Genomic DNA, 20,204 nt, shown 5'->3' with positions numbered 1-20,204 from the left:
TTTTTTAGTTATGTATAACGTTCAAATCCTCTTGTTTGTCTTGTGTGGATGTTGACATCCTTTTTGGTCAAGGTTGATGGGAAGACCAGTTGTGGTGCAATCATAAACTGTGTTTCTCTGCATTTTTTTCTGCATATTGTGTGACTGGTTTGAAGGTGTCATGCATTAAAAAGGTCTGAGGTTCTGAAGTGGCTGGAGTGGCATGACTTTTTGGCTGAGTCTGTATCGTTTGTCTTTGTGGTGTAACCTTCTGAAGGATGAGCAAGACAGTGTGTTATTGCCCGTGAGGAAAGCAGCAAAAATTATGAGGAATTATACAGTCCATCTGCTGGCCAAATGTAAACCAAAGCAAGAGCCCACATAGCTTAATGAAATGTCATATCCTTAGGCCCACATACACTCCACGTACCTGCTCTTACACTGGTCTCTCAACAATAAAAACACATGCCCGAACTGTAGAGAGGGCCTCTTACATGTACAAACACACACACACACACACACACACACACACATACAGATGTATGCACACACGCACGCACACGCATACACACACATGCACTTCTTACGTTACAGGGCAGTATGCTTGGCTTCATCACAGATGTTGTGTTGGTGTTTCCTTGAAGTTATCGCAATCTTGACAGACCACATGCCCAAACACTAGTCTGCCTCGTTGTGGAAACTGTCCAGATCTTCTGTCATGTTCCCAGTTATCGGCTCTTGTTCCCTGGTGTGTGTGTGTGTGTGTGCCTCAGATGCTATCAGCGAGAACGTGTGTTTACTCATGCCTGGGCGCCACACCAGGCGGGCAGTAGGCTGAGAGGCTCTGTTTTTTTGCTCCTCGTCTCACTGGCTCTCCTCGCGTTTTCCTCCGCTTGCCGTCGTCCGTCATAACCGTTGCCGATAGCTGGAGACTCTCAGACATGTCCGCACTGGACAGTGGCTGTCCGGGGGTACAGACAGGACCGATGATCTGGCATCCTCTGAACCATTATCCCCCCCCGAGGAGGGACAGAGAGAGAAACAAACGTCAGCCACTTAGACGGAGCAAAAGTCACAGCTCCGCTCAGCAGGACAGCGGTGTCTACCACCAGGAGCATGTAGAGGTGGGCTGGCCCCAGGCTATTCGTTAGGTTACAAAATGCTTTTTTAAGTTAAATTAAAAGATCTTTTTTAATAGTGTCTTCTTTTTTTTATTATTTTGAGCGGTTATCTGGAAAGTGTTTGAGTAAACCAGTTATGATATAATACCTCTGTTTGTAAGCAGAGAAATGGTTTGGATGTAAAATTTCTATAATGATACTTTTAGTGTCAAGGAGTAAGTGGATCAAGATTTGGAAATGTTTTTATTCCAGTCATACTCTGGCACAGCTGGCAGGAATACCTCATGTTTCTGAATGAAGGAGGGATTCTCTTATAGACTACATCTTTGCTGTTAAGTTCTGTCATGCAGTGGGTATGGAGGGATTGGTCTGCGCTGTGAATAACGCCTATTGTGGATATAATACACTGTCATTTGTGACATCCACATGGTAAAAGCTTTCTGACTACGTCTCTGTTTTCCTGTTTTTCGTGTCCTGTTTTTTTATCCGATTTTGGTTCGGTGTGCTTGTTTGCCCTGTGCGCAGAGGAGAAAGAGATAAGACGCCTACGTTTAGCATCAGCTGCGTGATGAAACACATGAGGAAAATTTCAGAGGAATTTCACTTACTGAGTGATATATTACTTAGTGTTTAGCAAGATAAAGAACAGCGTATTTTGTCAATATTGCAAGTACATTTATGATGTACACAGTTGTTATTGACCAAACATTTCTTTTCTAAATATTGCTTTTTTAATACAAATGATGTGATGGCGGAACACAATTTGAATTTAAAGAATAAGCGTTCTAAGCTTATGAGTTTTTGTTTCTTTATTTCTTTGTTTGTTTGGGGGGATGTCATCGACTTATATATTTCACTCTGAAATATGTTTGCATACAAGGCACTTACTGGATGATGACTTTTTCATGTTTTTTTCTTTTATTTCCCTTTTTTTTTAATGTACCTAAGTACACTTCTTACATTACGTTGAATCTATTAAGTGCATAGGAAAATTCCCAATGCCCCTCACAGTCTTGTCCAGAGTGAAGGTACCCCTCTGTAATTTCAGCCTGAGCCGGAGTGGGGCTTGCATAGGCCACAACCCTCCAAACTCCCCCCTTACATACCTTACCATTAAAACCTGTGGGTTTTGCCCAGACAGGCAGTGATCAGAGAGTGTAACCTGGCCTGGCGCTCTGTTTAGATACATTACAGCCAACACGTTGTCACTCGACAGGCTGTGTGTCTGTGCTGTGTTATAACCTCACTGTGTTTTCAGCCTCGCTGCACAATTAAACAGCTTTCAGAGGAGGCGATCAACCATTTCAGTCACTCGTGAAAGGCAATATGTATGCTTTGACTGAGTTTTCTGTTTTCAGTCAGCATGCAAAGCGCATAAGTACGTTTTTGTCTTTGCTCAGATCTTGGGTTGAAAAAGGCAAAAAAAATAAGGAGTGTTAAATTCTGTTTGTACGTCCAGACTCATCTCGTGGCAGCGTTTGAACAGAGCCTCGGCAACATGACCATCCGACTGCAGAGTCTCACCACGTCAGCTGAACAGAAGGTGAGAGCACATCCCAAATCTCAGAACGTCTGGTTGTGCTAAAAGGTTCATGTCAGTACCCCAGCGCTCCACTGAGCTCAAAGTAAATTTCTGAAGTGTTGGACTCCAGAATAAAGTGACAGTGTTAATTTTACTTATGCAGAACAGGTCAAAGATCGCAGCTGAGAAACCAGACTTGCTCATATAAGCAAACATTTGAATGTCATTTCTGCCTGTCTCGTTTCTCAAGAGAGTAACAGACACGAAACGTTAACTCAGAGACTTAATAAAGACTAATACGAACTGTTTACGACGAGTTGAACGTCAGGATGATGTTCATACCACTTCTGCTCTACAGGACTCAGAGTTGAATGAGCTGAGGAAGACCATAGAGATGTTGAAGAATCAGAACACTGTAGCACAGGCTGCTATAAATGGAGTGCTCAGTACACCTGAACTCACCTGTAAAGGTAAGGCATCAAAACATGAACTGTCATAGAAGGGTGTGGCAATGCAGTAGTTATTGATGCAGTTTAATAGTGATAGTGAACTTAACGAGCTTACATGCACCGTTTCATTTCTTGAAATTTTGTAATACAAATTTTGTGAATTTTATTTTTTCTGACTTTGTATTTAGACCTTATTTTACTTTTTCACTAATGTATTTAACTCTCTCTATCTCTCTGTCTCTCTCTCTCTCTGACTTTTTTAGCAGACACGGGCTCAGGTAATGCTTCTCCTCAGCCGGAGTTAAGGATTCACCGACAGCCCTCCTCAGACAGCGTGTCCAGTCTCACCAGCGGCACCAGTCACTCCAGCGTGGGCAGCAACCTGGAGCTGGACGCCAAGAACAAGAACAAGAAGAAAAAGAACGGCTGGGTGAGTGGCACGCTTTTCTCTAACTTCTCGTCTCCTTTTCTTCTCTCAAAGACGGACTCTTTCCACACTGTTCTCTTTTTCCTTGCATGTCAGGCTCTCTCTCTCTCTTCACTGTACATTTGCGTCACTGTTATTTGTTCTGTCTGGGTCTGTCTTAGCCTTTCCTCAATCAAACTCATTCAGTATTTGCTTGTCTGACAAGATCTACAATATGACAGTGAAAGGGACATATGACATAACACTCATAGCTCTTTGTCATGGAAAACAGGCCACTTACGCAGATAACTGATTAAGATCTCAGTCGACTTACCTGTACAGGTTACACAATACTGCTGTGGTATCTGATGCTCTCTTTCTCTCTCTCTCTCTCTCTCTCTCTCTCTCTCTCATATCCCTGCTCAGTCTTCTTGTACAAGAAGAAAGGTGACTATATTATAGCAGTAGTACAGAATAACTTAGAATTTAGAAATCTATCCAGCTCCTGTACTGTGTATGACAAAGCTTGACCAAACCTAACTAATTCAAATGCTTTTTGACCAAACAAACCCCAAGTTTTGTCATCTGTGGCAATGTTTTCTGTTGCTCCAGTTCAGGCAGACGTTTAGTGATCATAAATAATATTTCTGAAAGTGCTGAATATTTGTTTTCTGTTTTGACTATATATAATACTTGGTGTTTCTTTACTTAACTGAATCACTTGGTCCTTTGTCCCTTCTTGTCCAGGCTGTAGCATGTGTGGGAGGGAAAGTTCAAGATGACTATGTATGTTAACTTTTGCTAATATTATTTTACTCCGTCAATGTTTTAGTTTTGTTCTGTTCTGAGTGAGACAGATCATCGTATGACTGTTCCACCACAGAATAATTAACACAGAATTAAACAACCTCCTATTTATTGGCGGAATAGTCATCTAATTACACCAAACAACTGTGTACCAGGTAGTGCGAAGATGAAGTTGTGTGGTCTTGTGTTTTTGTTGTCAATTGTGAAACACCTGGTTTTAGTCAGTGGTTCTGTAGTCAAATCTAAAAATGTGCTTTAGAGCGAGTCGAATAAGTAGGTCTGGTTTTGATTCATAGCAGTTGTGTTGTTGTCTTGGTCACAGCTAAAATATTACAGGCTGCTGTAGATGTTTTTTGTGTTAGCTTAGCTGTAATTTAGGCCTTCGCATGAAGGTGATTTGTGGGTACTGTGTGTCGTTGTTTGAATATATGGATTCTCTCTCTACAGTAATGTAGCTATTGGCTGTGCCTTTTTATACTGGATTTATCACTGTAAATGCAAACTTAATCCAAAGCACATTTTTCCATTATAATATATCTTCCACAGCATGTTAAAATCGTTATGACAGGGTATCTGTTAAGGATGGTCAGTGTTTTTTAAAAAATCAATCTTTTCCATTCTCTTCCCCATGCTCTCATGTCTTGGGGTAGGTTTATGAGGTAAGATTAGTGAGTGTAGTACTTTGACAGTCCACCAAACAAAGGCTAATCTCGATTGTTAATCTGTTAGTTCATGGTTATTTCTATGTTTCCCTCCTTTTTGCTTGTGCACATCAATTTTTCCTCTCAGATTTCAATTTTTATTTTTTTTTATTTTTTGTATTTGTGGGGTTTTTTTCTGCAAGGCTTGCAGCCTTACACATTTTTCATAATATCATTATACTCATAATGAATCATATCACTCTTTGTATTCAAAATAAAAATGTGAAATATAGATGTTATGTAAATCTCCACCAGACTGATATTAAAATTGATTGTAGCTCCTTTGGCAGCAACCACAGCCATGTGTCTGTTATGAACAAGGTTTTACTTTGCACATAACCCAAGACAGGTACCTCATTTTGTATATTTTATTTTTTACAAAGGGAAAAAATAGTGATTTTTTTTTTGTGATTTAACGGTAAAGTTGTGACGATACATAAAAAGACTGCTTTATTGCTTCTGAATCCAAAGTATAATTAACAAAATAAAACGGGTCAGACTTTTAGACTTTCTAGACTTTCTATTGGCAGCAGGACATCCCTGTTGGTAACGCTGTTTCTCATGTGTTTACTCTTGCCCAGTTGAGGAGTTCCTTCAAGCAGGCGTTTGGTAAAAAGAAGTCACTCAAGTCCGGCTCTTCCCACTCTGACATTGAGGAGATGACGGACTCCTCGCTGCCAGCCTCACCCAAACTCCCTTACAACGGCTCCCCCCTGAGGAACTCCAGCTCATTGTAAGTACGAACCCTCCTCCCACCCCACCACTCCTCCTCACCAAGGGGAGCTCTCACCCACTCCTTTGACCTGGACAATAGTCATGGGTAATAGTCTTTGACTTTTATCAACCTCAAAGGGGACCTTATTTTACATATAAAGCAAAGCAAAGCACAGCAAAAGTGGTGCATGTTTCATCTCCATCTTTAGTTTAACTCTGACATTTCAGAAGGGTGAATTGAAAATAGAAAGAAAGAAAGTCAGAAGTATTAGTCAGACCAACAGACATAGTGTGATAGTGTGACATGGATGCAAATACATGTATCTGAATGGAAAGTGTTATCCTCTGTGTGTGTCTGTAGCCCCCATCTGTCTCCCCTGCCTGCCAGTGGTTATGGCTGGCCCAGTAACAGTGGGTCTATGAGGACTGGCTCTCTGATGCGGTAATAGAGCTCAGCCGAAAGAGTATGAATAATCCTTAATAATCCTTAATCTCCAATGCATCTCCAATTACTATAATCCCAACTCTCAGTCATGTCTGAACTAGTAATCATCTGACCTGATGATCATTCAGATTTTCTCATCACTTTGATGGATATGTCGCTTGATGATTGTTATCACTCTAATAACACGGTAGTAATTCCCTAAAATTGTTGCATCAGCATACCATAACATACCTCGCTAGGATTCTCTGAAGCATGCAAATGTTCCTTGATTGGAAGTTAAGCTTGCTCTGTGATTTTTGTTCGATAAAAACTATTTTGACCAACAGGATCTAAATGATTGTTTTATATAAATAACTGATTAAACTGAAATGCTGTTGAAGATTGCCACTGTGTGTCACTTCATCTTGGTTTTGTGATTCAGCGATGATGCAAATGTGCGCAGGACAATACTCACTAGATTCCAGATCTGTCTGAAATATGAAATATATGCTGTCCTCCAGCAGAAACGAGGACACAGCTGTACAGCTGTGGAGCGTTGTTCACTTGAAAAAGTTGTTACCTCCCTGCTAATGCTAACTTTGGGAGTAACGCTGATGTCCGCAGCTGCTGAAGTCATTTGAATGATCTGCTTTATCAGGCTTTTTGTATGTGTGTGTGTGTGTGTGTGTGTGTGTGTGTGTGGTAGGATATCGGAGTGCACAGATAGTGAGGCAGAGACGGTTATGCAGTTGAGGAGTGAGCTGAGAGATAAAGAAATGAAACTGACGGACATCAGGTTGGAGGCTCTTAGCTCCGCCCACCAGCTGGACCAACTGCGTGAGTCCATGAATCGCATGCAGGTCAGCACCATTCCTCAAAACACAACCCCAGACCCATGTCAAATGTCTCACATCTCTGCCAGGTGTATGCAGTTATCATATTAGATATCAGGCTCTGTATGTGGATAAAAAAAAAACAATAAACAGATCAAATGTATTTACTTTCATGGCTATGTTTTTTCACAGGTCAAGGTCAATTTTCAGAGTCATTTTCACATTCATTTATTGTCTGATAATTGAGAATTTTGTCCAAACATTCAGTGTTTTTATTTACTTTACATAGAACCTTGTTTTCAGGTAAGTGCATTCTCGTAGAATCAGTCTTTGTGACAGCGTTTTTGGAATGTTTTTGGAGTGTTGAGTGTCAAAAGCCTTCAGGTGAACTGTGTGTATTCACAGAATGAGATTGAGAAACTGAGAGCGGAAAACGACCGTCTGAAGATGGACAGTCACGGCAGCTGCAGTAATTCAACCTCCCAGACGTCAGCTTCCCCCTCACCTGTGGGTCCCGCGCTCAGCGTAGCTGAGTCCACCAGCCTGGGTGAGAGAGAGAGAGAGAGAGAGAGAGAGCGAGAGAGAGAGAGAGAGAGAGTGTGAGTGAGTGAGTGAGAGAGAGAGAGAGAGAGAGAGAGAGAGAGAGAGAGATAGTGTTTGTGCGTTTGGAGTTTCATGTGTAACTTATGATGTCTGTGATTACATCTGTTGCAAGTTTGTGTAAATGTTTTTGCATTTTTGTTTTCATTTATTCACTTCTGTTTTCTCACTCAGACATGTTGTTGGAGGACAGTGGAGATGGCTGCTCACGGAAAGAGGGACAACACGTGAAGATAGTTGTGAGTCTGGACGAGAATCCGAAGTGGAAAGAGGTTTGGCTCTTCAGCTGTGAACAGAATCACTGATTTAACAAACAGAGAATGTTAACAAATGAGCACCTCCACATGTCATTGATTAAAATAACATCATTTTGTTGGACAGGAGTGTAGGCCTCGTCAGTTCCTGATTGGCTGCATTGGTGTCAGTGGAAAAACCAAGTGGGATGTTTTAGACGGGGTGGTCAGACGTCTCTTTAAGGTAAAAAAAAAAGTAAAATAAAATTAAATATTTGCAGTTCCAAGCATTTCAGCCTGTTACAAGTCCTTATGGAAGTGCGGTGGTATACCAGGATGAAATTTTGTGATTTTTTTTTTCTCTGTAGGAGTATATTATCCACGTGGATCCAGAGAGCCAGCTAGGTCTAAATTCTGACAGCGTCTTAGGTTACAGTATCGGAGAGATTCATCGTACCAACGGCGTAGACACGCCCGAGCTCCTGCCCTGTGGTTATCTGGTGGGAGATAGCGACACCATTTCTGTCCGCCTTAAAGGTACAGCAGACGTAAACTAATCGTCTCTCGTCTCGTCTCTCTCTTTTTCTCAGTCTCTGCTTCGTCTTATTCATGTTCTCCTTTACTCCTGTCCTCTGTGATCACATTTTGAGCCCGTTTATACACACATGAATCAAGCGCCACTGTATCTCTTATTGTGGCATATTGAGGGTCTTATGCAGTGTCATATCAGCAGAAGGGGATTTTACCTAGATTTACTGAGATGGGTGTTAGTTGAAGGCTAAGCACTCAAACTGCTGCATGTTTTCTCGGAACACCACACGTCTGCATGACTCAACTGTTATTGGACGAACAAAACTGGGGGCGTAGAACAGGACTATATGAGCAGTAATCCTGCGGACGACTTTTAAATTATGGGCGAACAAAATGACTTCCGAGCGCTCGTAAAACACAGATCGCGTTTGTGGTCTCCTCTGATTGGGAGAGTATTCTCATTCAAAGAGAATCGTTCAGCTGCTTCAAAAATGATTCTGTATGCACAGGGACCTTTGTTTTCTCACTCCTGTTCTTTTCTCTGTGGGCTAGCCAAACCGCTGCTGTGCTAGCACAGAACACACAAATTAAGATTAATGATCGAACTCCAGCCAGCAGGAGGTAGACTGGAGTTCATAGCAAAAATATTGTTAACTAGCACACATAACTATTCAGAATTTTATTAATATTGACTTGTAAAGAGACTTACTTGAATCGCACTGTAGAAAGAAGCTATTAGTCCATTTGACTCTTAAGCTTTTGAGTTTTTATTTTCTGTATGTAATATCCATTCTCTGTGCTCAGATATCATTTTATTTGCCCAAAAAACAACTTGTGTGTGTTTTCATCTGCTGCACACACAGAGCTGCAATAGATACAACATATAATCAGCACAAGTATACAGTTCTTTATACCACATGCTCAAGAATTTCCTTCTGGATGAATAAAGTTCTGTCTTATGTTATGCTCCTGCAATATAACACTCATAAGATCAGGGTGTCTGGCTTTTTTTCATTGTTTTTTCATTGCTGTTGTTCCTTGGCTTTTTTTTGTTTTGTTTTGTTTTTTCCAAATTTAGACATTCACAAAAAATGGCATAGAAACTCAAGTCAGTCTGAATGCCTGTTGTTGAATTGCTGTGTGGATCTGTTCTCTGTCTCCCCCTGCAGGTGTGTCAGAGAACAGCCTGGACAGTCTCGTGTTTGAGACGCTTGTTCCAAAGCCCGTCCTGCAGCGGTACATCTCTCAGCTCCAGGAGCATCGGCGAATCATCTTCTCTGGTCCCTCTGGCACCGGCAAAACCTTTCTGGCCAATCGGCTTGCAGAGTACATGGTTCAGTGGGAGGGACATGAACTCACTGATGGAGTCATTGCTACTTTCAACGTAGACCACAAATCAAGCAAGGTCCGTACTCTCTCGCTAATCCATATTTGAATGTAGCTACATAGAAATTAAACCTTTCAATCAAAGTGTCTTGCATGTTTTTTTGTGCTGCACTATCCTGTACTTCATATAGCTTTTGTTCAGTGTTTAAATTAGCAGATTTTTAAAAGAGATGTAATTGCCTATGTTAAGTTACTTGATGTTGCTGTGGAAAATCCAGTTTAAGCATGTAAGCCAGGGGTCCTCAAACTTTTTAACCAAGGGGCCAGCTTGCCATCCTTCACTCTCTCAGGGGTCCGGACCAAAGGGAGGCGGGGTGGGGGCGGGCCATAGTTTGGAGACCCCTGGTGAAAAGCAGTATTACGTTAGAACTCGATAACATTCTGTGTATGCTCTGACTGAACTCGGTGTGATGTGTCTGACAGGAGCTGCGGCAGTACCTGTCCAACCTGGCCGACCAGTGTAACAGCAGCAGTCAGGCACTGGACATGCCTCTGGTCGTCATCCTGGACAACATGCACCACGTCAGCTCCCTGGGCGACGTCTTTAACGGCCTGCTCAGCTGCAAACACCACCGCTGGTGAGCGACACACACACACACACACACACACAACACACACACACTGCACCCCAACCCTGCTCCCTACCCCAGAGGGATTCAGAGACTTTGGAGGATTTTAGTGGAATTATGTTAATCACTATGGTTGTGGTTTTGGTTTGTCATGTGTGTATATGATTAAATGGTTCTCTGTTCTCACGTGGTGTATATTTTGCAGTCCCTACATCATAGGCACCATGAATCAGGCAACGTCATCCACTCCAAACCTGCAGCTTCATCAGAACTTCAGGTGGGAGTTTCTTTCAAGTGCTTCAATTTTTGGATTTTTTTGGGGGTGATAAAAGGTTTAGGAGATGGTCAGGGTTTCTTTTTTTTTTGTTGTTTGGAGAGTTTGGCTCTACTTGTGTATTTTGATGTATTTTTCAAAGAACTTACCAGGACCATTGAAGAACTTTGGCTTATTTATTCACGGCCTCCACAAGAGGGCGTTAGACACATGGCTCAGTGGTCTGGCCTCAACTGTGCTGTGTTGTGTTTAATGGGAAATGTAATGTGTGCCAATCAGATGGGTGCTATGTGCCAATCACATGGAGCCAGTCAAGGGCTTTCTGGGTCGGTTTCTGCGGAGGAAACTGATAGAGACAGAGATGGGCAGTCGCGTGCGTAATGCTGAGCTGGCAAAGATTGTGGAGTGGATCCCATGTGTGTGGAACCACCTCAACCATTTCCTGGAGACGCACAGCTCCTCTGACGTCACTATCGGTAAGCGTGAATGTAACCACTTATTAAAATGTCTAAGTCAAGTGCTTGTCACTACTAGTGTGAATATATTGATATACACTCACCAGCCACTTGTTAAAAACAAATCAGCCTTTGTTAGAAACACCTACCTGGTGAACACACAGTTAATGCTAGCCATCCTCAAGCAGATGTGATATATGATCACTATATGGCCATAGGACTGCAGTTAGACAGATATTTTTGTGTGGTGAACCACTCTCAATCCAGTGATACTGACATGTGTAAAAACCCCGGCAATGCTGCTGAGCCTGATACATTAATACCAGCATGAGACCCACAACCATGCTACCACTGTGTCAGAGACCCGCAACCATGCTACCACTGTGTCAGAGACTCACAACCATACTACCACTGTGTCAGAGACTCGCAACCATGCTACCACTGTGTCAGTGACCCACAACCATGCTACCACTGTGTCAGAGACTCACAACCATACTACCACTGTGTCAGAGACTCACAACCATGCTACCACTGTGTCAGAGACTCACAACCATGCTACCACTGTGTCAGAGACTCGCAACCATGCTACCACTGTGTCAGAGACTCGCAACCATGCTACCACTGTGTCAGAGACCCACAACCATGCTACCACTGTGTCAGTGACCCGCAACCATGCTACCACTGTGTCAGAGACCCACAACCATACTACCACTGTGTCAGAGACCCGCAACCATGCTACCACTGTGTCAGAGACCCGCAACCATGCTACCACTGTGTCAGTGACACTGCTGTGTTGAGAATGGTCTGCCGCCCAAATAATATCCTGTCAACACCAGTCCTGTGGTCAGAACGTGATCATTGATTAACAGGGTGGAGGGTGGCTGACAGATTGAGCATAGCGACTGATGGGTTACAGTCTGTAATTGTACACCTGTGTAGTGTACTTATAAGGTAGAGAAAGTTATAGAGAAAGTTGAAGTTATAGAACTTTGGTTGGAATGCGTAACTCGTTAGAATGTGAGTTTCACGTCCGCGCCCCCGGCCTCTGTCTTCCTCCTCAGGGCCCCGCCTCTTCCTCTCCTGCCCCACGGACGTGGATGGTTCCCAAGTGTGGTTCACTGACCTGTGGAATTACTCCATCATACCCTACATGCTGGAGGCAGTCAGGGAGGGCCTACAGGTGAGATGGTTTTTTGTGAATAGTCTGGGATCAGCAGTGCAGCTATACATTCATACATTCATAACTATACATTCATAATGAGCTGGATTTGAACCTTACTCTTTCGGTCTTTACCTCAGCTGTATGGGCGCAGAGCAGCTTGGGAGGACCCTGCTAAATGGGTTATGGAGAGTTACCCATGGCCAGCCAGTCCCCAACAGCACAACTGGCCTCCTCTCCTTCACCTCCGGCCAGAAGATGTTGGCTTCGATGGCTATTCCCTCGCGCCAGAGAACAGCCAGAGGAAACAGCCAACACAGGGCGAGACGGAGGAAGATCCACTGGTGAGTGCAAACACTGCTCAAGAGCTCCCTCTACTGGAGAGGATGGTCAAAGCAGTGCTCTCTGCACATCCGTTCCCTGCACAGCTCAGGTTCATGTGAATGCATACACAGTACAGATGACCATCAGTACTGGAATTTAGTCATTATGACACTTTAATCATGGCTTGGCAGTTGATATTCAATTTATTTTAATATTTATTCAGGTAACGCTAAACCTTAAAATTGTATTAAAATTATGCTAAAATTATGTCACTTAATTTAGCAGTAATCTTTATAATGTTAAATTTCACCTTTCCGATGTGTTGTTCTGTTAATTAACTTGACTGGGCATGCCAGTTTACTGGGGGAGAAAATGGGACAGGTTTGCATAGGAATAGCTGTCTAAGTTATGTAGTCATTTATAATAATTATTACAACAATCAGTATGATAAATAATCATATCACAATCACAATCCTAATATAATAATCCTTTTAACTGAAGTAAAGGAAGAATTACGTTTATTTTGATTATTATTATTTGATTATAATCATAATCAACTGATAATCAAGAGCTATATGAACATAAGATTCATGTTGGTGATTGGGCTGTTAAGGCGAAATCTGGCTCTTAACATCATAAAGAGTGTGAGTGTGAGTAATTATTGATCCACTAATAGATTATTGATTTTGTTTTTCATCATCGCTGTCATTCTACAGTTGAACATGCTAATGAGGCTGAAGGAGGCAGCCCACAGTAACGGTCCACAGGGCTACGACAGTGACTCTAACAGTAACAGTAACCATGACGACGTACTGGACTCCTCGCTAGGACTCGAGTCCACGCTGTGAATTCACGTCTCCGGTCTGAGAGCAAAAGAGCAACAAATAACCCAGAGAAGACATCTGGCCCTGAGACGGATCAGACAGGGTGCTGGCAACCTTACATTTCAGAATAGTCAAACTCAAAGATGGTGGCTGTTTTTTTTTTTTTTTCACTCGAACAGTGTTAATAACAGAAATTCACACCACAATTGTTCTGTGAATCATTTTGAACTTTTTGTCATAAGCCGTTGAACTTTTTGTCCACGTTGCCCCAACATTCCTGCAGAATGCTTTATTCGAAAAAGTCGCTCCACTCTGTTATTGTGGACAGCAGATGGCGCTACAGATAAGTTTTACCTTTGGTGCTTAGCTCAGTCTTTCTGCAGAGGATGGATGAATCTCCTTCTGCAAACCAGGTACTCTTACCCATGTCTATGAGCAAACACCAGCGAGGCTGGCTGGAAATTTTTTTCTGTGATACAAAGATTCACATGATGAATCTTGTGGATGTGACTGTTATGGTTATGTTTAGAGGAGAACATCTTCAAAACCCATCTGTGAGCTCAAACAAACACTCTAATGATGTTATGCGTTCTACACAAGAACCTGGTCTCCCTATCGACTAACAACAACAACAAATACTTGAAAATGTGTTCAAATGAACTCTGAACACTGGTTTTGTCAGTGATAAAGTGCATTAAATTACGTCATTAAAGCAATATAGCAAGTGAATTTCCACTGGACTGAAAACATGTTCTACCATACTGACAAAGCACAGGTTTCTCTCATAGGTTTGTGTTTTCAGTTATTTGAAGAGGTGATAACTTAGTTGAATGTTAAGTAATGCCTATTTCGTGTGGAGCACAGTTCGTTCTCCTGTGAATCTTTGTTGGTGCTGACGTTTATTAAGGATGCCTTACTTTTTTTGTAATATATTTGTTATTCTTGCTTTTGCATAATGCAGATATATTTGTAATGCCGTATTTTCGAACATTACAGCGTCTTTGCATTAGTGTTGCTCCTATATCCATTAGCATATTTTAATGTTCTGTGAGATGACCCAGAAAAATGATCAAGACAAAGCCAGATTTTTTTCCTTCCATCACAAATGAACCAGGCTTGCAGAGAAAAAAAATAGAATTTTTCTTTAATCCTCAGTGGTGCTCCTGTTCTTAAAACAGCAATATTCTGCTTCTGATGTCGTTTGGTTTGCTTTGGTGGACATGATCATAACTCAAACTGTAATGGGACAGACTCTCCTAACTGCATGTCATATGGATGTCCTCATGGCTCGACATGAGAGTGTGTGTTTTTCTAAAATGTTGGTTTAAGGAGACTACAGATTTCTTGTCGTGAATATTAGTGAACTCGCTACTTCTAGAGGCACTTTTTCAGATGTAGAGGCCGACTCAGTCAAGCGTGTTTGTGGTGGGAGTAAAGAGAGGGAGAGGGGGTGTTTGTACCTCGAAATGAGAGCTGATGTGTCTAGTAGGTCTCTGGGGAGATTTAACACAACTTCCATTTGCATCAAATGTAAATGGGATACCCAGTGTTGCTTAATCTGAATAACTGCACTTTCTTTGCTGGTGAGATGAACTGTTTTCAAACTCATACATGTATGACAAACCATTTTGGACACACACACACACACATACACACACACACACACACACACAATGTCTCTTTTATACTTTTACCGATCTTGAGTGGTCTTGAGAGGCAGATGCTATGCAATATTGCTTTGTTTTTGTTTTCAAAACTGTTTTAGAACGAGCCAAATAGTTGCGGTGTTTCTGAAAAACTGCCAAGGTTTGTGCTGCAAGTTCTTTTGATATGTGAATAATGTTTGTGGTGTGTATTTCATTAGCATATCTTAAAAGCTTTTTTAACAGTCTAGTTCCAAATGATTGAAGCACAAAAACGAACTGATTATATATCATCTGTTTGTCTACTTAAATGCCTCGTTTGGCCTAAAAGTTTCTCATATTTGAAGTCATTCTAAAATATGACAAAATTTTCTGTTATTCCTATGTTATGTGTATGTTGTATTATATGTTTGTAAATATTTCACTATAGACCTGCATTTTGGATGAACATTTTTTCTAATGGGACTACATTAAGAAAATATATATTCTTTGTACAGTTTTGTTTCATAATATTTCTGGATTTTCTCTTATTTTAACAACGGTTTGAGATGCTTCTGAGAATAAATGTGATCACTGTCTGTCTAGACTTTAATTTATTTGTCATGAAATAAAATTAAAGTTAATTTGACAACTGTTTATGGAAATGTCAGAGGTTATCTGGATATAGATTTGTTTCTCCTCAGTTTGTAATCAGGTGGAGAAGACATGCACATAAACCATTGCTCGGAGACACAGCAGACTGTCTAAACGAGGGTGTCATGCATCTGGGTTTTTTTAGGGAGTTGGTGAAAAGTAATTTCATTACAAAAAAACTGTTTTATCCTCTGTACTAATAGGGTATTTAGAGAAACTTTCTGTCTTGGTTTCTGCATGGAGTTTCCCCAAGTAGAGAGTCGGTACCGTTCTTGTGAAAAATGTTCAACAGATGTAAACATTTATCTGCTTTAAAACAGCTGTTCTTCAAATGTGTTGTGGAGCAGTGTAATGAAGCTGGTGGTGAACAGAGAGCAGGAGAGGAAAAGGATGTTTAAAGAAAATTTGTTAAAATCTGTCCTATTCAACTTATTCAAAGACGCTCAAGAAAATTTCAAATCATAGATTATGATATGACATGTCCCATTTTTCCATATTCAGAAAAGGGGAATCCTAGTGAATGACGCTGTATGGATATAGTTTGCTATGAGCTCCTATTGCGTTAACCCTTCTTTGTCATAGAAAAAGATTAGAACTGAGCAGAAAATCTTGTGCTAGGATCTGGACAGAATGAATTTGTGTTACACGTTGTCATATTCCTAAACTGTAAGAGTGTAACCGAGGAATGCACAGTTAGAAGTTCTTTGGAATTTTTAATCTGTAAAAATATTTTGTTCAAATATACACATTTCCGTTTAAACACGTCAGAATACAAAATAATATACATTTTTAAGTTATACATTTAACGTCTACACATCTCAGATTAAAGACAGTAAATCTAGTGTAAAAAGAAAATCACAGGGAGGTCTTAATACTCTTGGTATAAAATTTACATACAGCATATTCATACAAAATAGTGTACAAAGAGCAAAGGCTGCGAAAACGCAGCAGATAAGTCAAAGAAGTGTATCCCTATTAATTTGCATTGCATCCTGATTGTTGAAACGAAACAATACAAAAAATCACGATTTAGTTGATCTGAGGAAGATGCGATCGGAGCTTTAAGGAATACAGCTTCTTTCTAAACAATGTCACACCTTTTTTTCTGAAAACGGTGTGCATTCGGGGAGTACGTTATGTGGGTACAATTCATGATACAGTAATTTCTTCGTCCTCTGATTCTGAGAAGTCGGAGTGTTTGCTGGAGTCGGATGGTGATGTAAGATGAGAGTCTACACTGTTCAAAAATTCGCGCTCAGAATGACACATGGTCGCGCGTGGGCTGTCTCTCATCTGGGCCTCAACACCTTCTCCACACGACTTCTTCCCAACGTCGCTAAGGTCCGGATTGGGGTTCATTTTTGTGGGCAGCGTTTGCTCTCTGCATCCTCCCGACGACAAAAGTTCCCTCTCTTTGGAATTGCGCCACTTCATTCTTCGGTTTTGGAACCATATTTTCACCTGTTAAGGAATGTTAATGCCTGTTTTAGTGGAAATCCAAGTACCATATCGAAAGGCGCAGACATGTAGGCCACGTACCTCCCAAAATTACTGACTAAAGCTTCTCCGAAATTAAAAAGTTTACCTGTGAGTCTTTTAGTCCCAGTTTGGCAGCTAATTTCTTTCTGTCGGGTTTGCTGATATACTTCTGTTTCTGAAACATTTTCTCCAGGGCTTTACGCTGAACGTCAGAGAAAACGGCCCGTCGGAGCATCCCCCTCCTGGGCTTTCCCCTCGCTGTGAGTGGCCATGAGAAAGTCCCCGGGATAGGTACCACTGAGGAGGACACTAAAAGAGCAACAGTGCAATACATTAGACAGACGTCAGCTAAGAAATGGAGAGAAAAGCCAAGTAATAACACAAAACGGGTTGTCTCATGGTGAAGTGGCGGTCTGTTTCCTTTTCTCCAAATTCTCCCAAGTCTATAAATATTGACGGGTTTTTGTTCTTGTGTTATTAAATGAAACTCGTTTGAGTGAAAAAGCACGGAGCAACTAATTAGCACATTGCTTGGTTCCCAATAGCATTGGTATGGTAAAAAGGCCGAGTAGCCATTCAGGGTGCTCCAATGAAAGATAGAGGTGCTAATGAGGCGTGAACGGTAATTGTGTAGTAATGAACTAACTGAAAAAGGCTTAGGACAGGCCGCTAAAGCCATATATTACATCAACAAAAGAGATTTACACTTTCAAACTAAACACAACTGCATGCCAAGATCATTTGAGGAATACTGATGGCGGAGGCCTATTTTTGCCCCCAAATCATTTTCATTAAATGAACACGAAAAGCTATTCATACTGCTCAAGTTGTTCTGTTGACGTATTCACACCGATGTGAAAAGAGGCAGTCTATTATCGTTTGCCTGAATAAGCGCACGATCTACATACCTTTTTTATATACTTATGCACTCCCAAAGACTATTTGTGGCGTCTTATTCACGAAGTAGATTTGAATGACTGCAACCAAAACGTGTAACCAAATTATGTTTTATTTGGTTGTATCAGTTTGCAATTAAATCTCTATCAAAAGATAAACGTTAGAAAAATCTTATTTTTGCGTTCCGTTTCAACACCACTGAAAACAACACTTCCGTCTTGAATCAAATTTTGCTTGGCGTGTAGCCTACTCTGCTCTCTAATTACTAAAATTATTAGAAAAGTTACAGTTGGACGTCTTATAGTGTCTCGCGACTCTCTATGTGGTCTTGTGAGAATATTGAAACAGTGAATAGCTACTAATAGCGAATTAGTGCATGACTAGTAGATGCCTATCAGCAGCATTCTTAAGTCAACGCCGGGTCTGTGTGTGGCTGGCCGGAGGGAGCTGACCAATTGGTCATGGTACTGAAAGCTTTGTGAGTAAGCAGTAGCTAAGTGCACTGGCTCGGTGGGAAAAAGGCGGCGGTGAAGAGAAGCCAGCAGTTTCCTTGTGAGAGGGGACCCGCCTCAAATTTGAACCATGACAATTCCGGCTAATTTGTAGATTAGGGGAACCGGTGCAAAATGTCAGCAGTCACTGCGTAAGCTAAATAGGGCATCAAATTGGCGAGACTGATTTCACGATGTTCTTACGGATTCCGACATCTGAAGTAGGCTAAATACTGCTGTCCCCGTCGTCTAGGCAATAGCGGTCATTGTACAACACAATATTAACGTGACATGATCAATATGAAAAAAATGTTTCTTGTCATTAACGGTGACCCACCTGGAAAATATGATGTCCGGATGAATGGATGGAATGAGCCATCAAAATATGGAAAAGGGAAGGGTTTCGCATGCGTGCCATCAACTGAAGGTGGTGACGATGACGCTATAACACAAATTAAAGTAAAGCTTACCTTTATTTTCAGCATATTTGTTCAAGTATTTGTTTTACAGCACAAACGATATAACACCAGTTCTGTTTCTGTTTTTTCCAATTGTTTAATGTATTTTTGTAAAATTGTCGGTCAAAGAAAGCAGGCTAAATTGCTTGGCTCGGTTAATTGGTATCAACTGGTCATTTTACACGTTAGCGAAAATGACATTTTTCAGATGTTGCTTGTGTAAAACCCTGTGTATTGGACAAAATGTAAACTTACCGTTTCTTGTCGATGGTGCCAAAATTGCGTTTACTCCAAACTTCAAGTAACTCGGGTCATTATTAGACAGAGATGTTTGCGGAGAGTTTGATCCTTTAGGCACAGAGGTAGACATGGAGACATGAGCAATTGAAGGGCTGTTGATAGTCGTGGCACCTGAGGACGGCGGAGAGTTACTGGGAGAAGGAATGGTCCTGTGCAGGAAGCTGGAAGGTCGGCTGATCCGCAACAGATCCTCCACCAAAAAGCTCGAATGAGCGGTGAACGCCGATTGCAAAGACTGAGGCAAAGACAGAGCCACAGAAGGTCGGAGAATGTTTGGATACATCGCTGGAGGCGCAATAACACTTGGCAACATCATTGCACCGTTTCCGTTGGGGAAAAAAGTAGCAAGGGAACTTCTGCAGTGGTCTTCTTTCAGCGCTAGTTAAGCGTTTGGCCCAGGAGACTAGAATGACAAAAATCTGGCCCTTCCCTCTGTCCAGAGGGTTTTATAGTGGCCTGTTCGCAAAGCCTTTTCAGATGTGACAGCCTTAACAATAAAGTTAAGAAAAGTTCTCCCCGTGAGCTTCTTTCAGGCGAGACGCCGCTCGCTCTGATTGGACGAAGAGAGCAATTTATGATTGGATTAGACTTCATAAGAAAGCAATAGACAAGGTCTCTTTTCTACAAGGTAGTGTTGACATCAATTTTATTTCTTGTAGTGACCACCAAAATGAGTAGTAATCATCGTCAGCGAGTTTGATATTTTTTGTAGTGGCACACGTCACATGTAACTGCCTACTATTCTGAAATTTCAAACGCTACATTTTTAGCAGGCATCATCAAAGTATTTAGTCAATGTTCCCTCACAATAGCGCTTGGTCTTGTCAGCAAGCCGCGATCCGTACAACGGTTACATAATTCCTGTGAATAAATACACTTGTAATATGAATATCAAACCCATATTATTATTATTATTATTATTATTATCATAAGTATTATCGTTGTTGTAATTAAATCAATATGATTTACACTGGCCGTTCTGTTTCATTTCA

At 41.3% G+C, this 20,204-nt stretch overlaps 2 protein-coding genes across 2 annotated transcripts in view; one reads left to right on the top strand and one right to left on the bottom strand.

Annotated features, from left to right (window-relative positions):
* Nucleotides 1-15,406, top strand: part of nav2b (neuron navigator 2b) — a 63,595-nt gene extending 48,189 nt beyond the window's left edge. The window contains exons 22-39 of the mRNA XM_030788376.1: nt 2,560-2,643; nt 2,981-3,092; nt 3,338-3,501; nt 4,935-4,943; nt 5,567-5,718; nt 6,061-6,141; nt 6,830-6,983; nt 7,362-7,503; nt 7,731-7,828; nt 7,938-8,033; nt 8,158-8,326; nt 9,490-9,725; nt 10,130-10,284; nt 10,481-10,552; nt 10,829-11,025; nt 12,066-12,184; nt 12,304-12,507; nt 13,204-15,406. Coding sequence (XP_030644236.1) covers nt 2,560-2,643; nt 2,981-3,092; nt 3,338-3,501; nt 4,935-4,943; nt 5,567-5,718; nt 6,061-6,141; nt 6,830-6,983; nt 7,362-7,503; nt 7,731-7,828; nt 7,938-8,033; nt 8,158-8,326; nt 9,490-9,725; nt 10,130-10,284; nt 10,481-10,552; nt 10,829-11,025; nt 12,066-12,184; nt 12,304-12,507; nt 13,204-13,335 — 2,376 coding nt within the window. The 3' untranslated portion in view covers nt 13,336-15,406. The remainder of the gene's footprint in view (nt 1-2,559; nt 2,644-2,980; nt 3,093-3,337; nt 3,502-4,934; nt 4,944-5,566; nt 5,719-6,060; nt 6,142-6,829; nt 6,984-7,361; nt 7,504-7,730; nt 7,829-7,937; nt 8,034-8,157; nt 8,327-9,489; nt 9,726-10,129; nt 10,285-10,480; nt 10,553-10,828; nt 11,026-12,065; nt 12,185-12,303; nt 12,508-13,203) is intronic.
* A 1,330-nt stretch (nt 15,407-16,736) lies between these two features.
* dbx1b (developing brain homeobox 1b) lies at nt 16,737-19,528 on the bottom strand. The gene is made up of 4 exons (XM_030789632.1): nt 19,168-19,528; nt 18,792-18,896; nt 17,173-17,375; nt 16,737-17,048 (listed from the first exon to the last, which is right to left on the bottom strand). Exons 1-4 carry the CDS (start codon nt 19,526-19,528, stop codon nt 16,737-16,739), a joined length of 981 nt encoding a protein of 326 aa, XP_030645492.1.
* Nucleotides 19,529-20,204: the final 676 nt, after the last annotated feature.

This window comes from Chanos chanos, chromosome 1 (assembly GCF_902362185.1).
Source record: "Chanos chanos chromosome 1, fChaCha1.1, whole genome shotgun sequence".
Classification (NCBI taxonomy): domain Eukaryota; kingdom Metazoa; phylum Chordata; class Actinopteri; order Gonorynchiformes; family Chanidae; genus Chanos; species Chanos chanos.
This window is presented reverse-complemented; position numbering and strand designations above follow the sequence as displayed.

Bases quoted from the DNA above. Each gene is read 5' to 3' on its own strand.
- dbx1b (XM_030789632.1), bottom strand. From the start codon at position 19,528: ATGATGTTGCCAAGTGTTATTGCGCCTCCAGCGATGTATCCAAACATT. The intron at 17,376-18,791 runs GTGGGTCACCGT...TTGCTCTTTTAG, and splicing joins CCGGACATCATATTTTCCAG to TGTCCTCCTCAGTGGTACCT. The intron at 17,049-17,172 runs GTAAACTTTTTA...ATTCCTTAACAG, and splicing joins TGGGACTAAAAGACTCACAG to GTGAAAATATGGTTCCAAAA.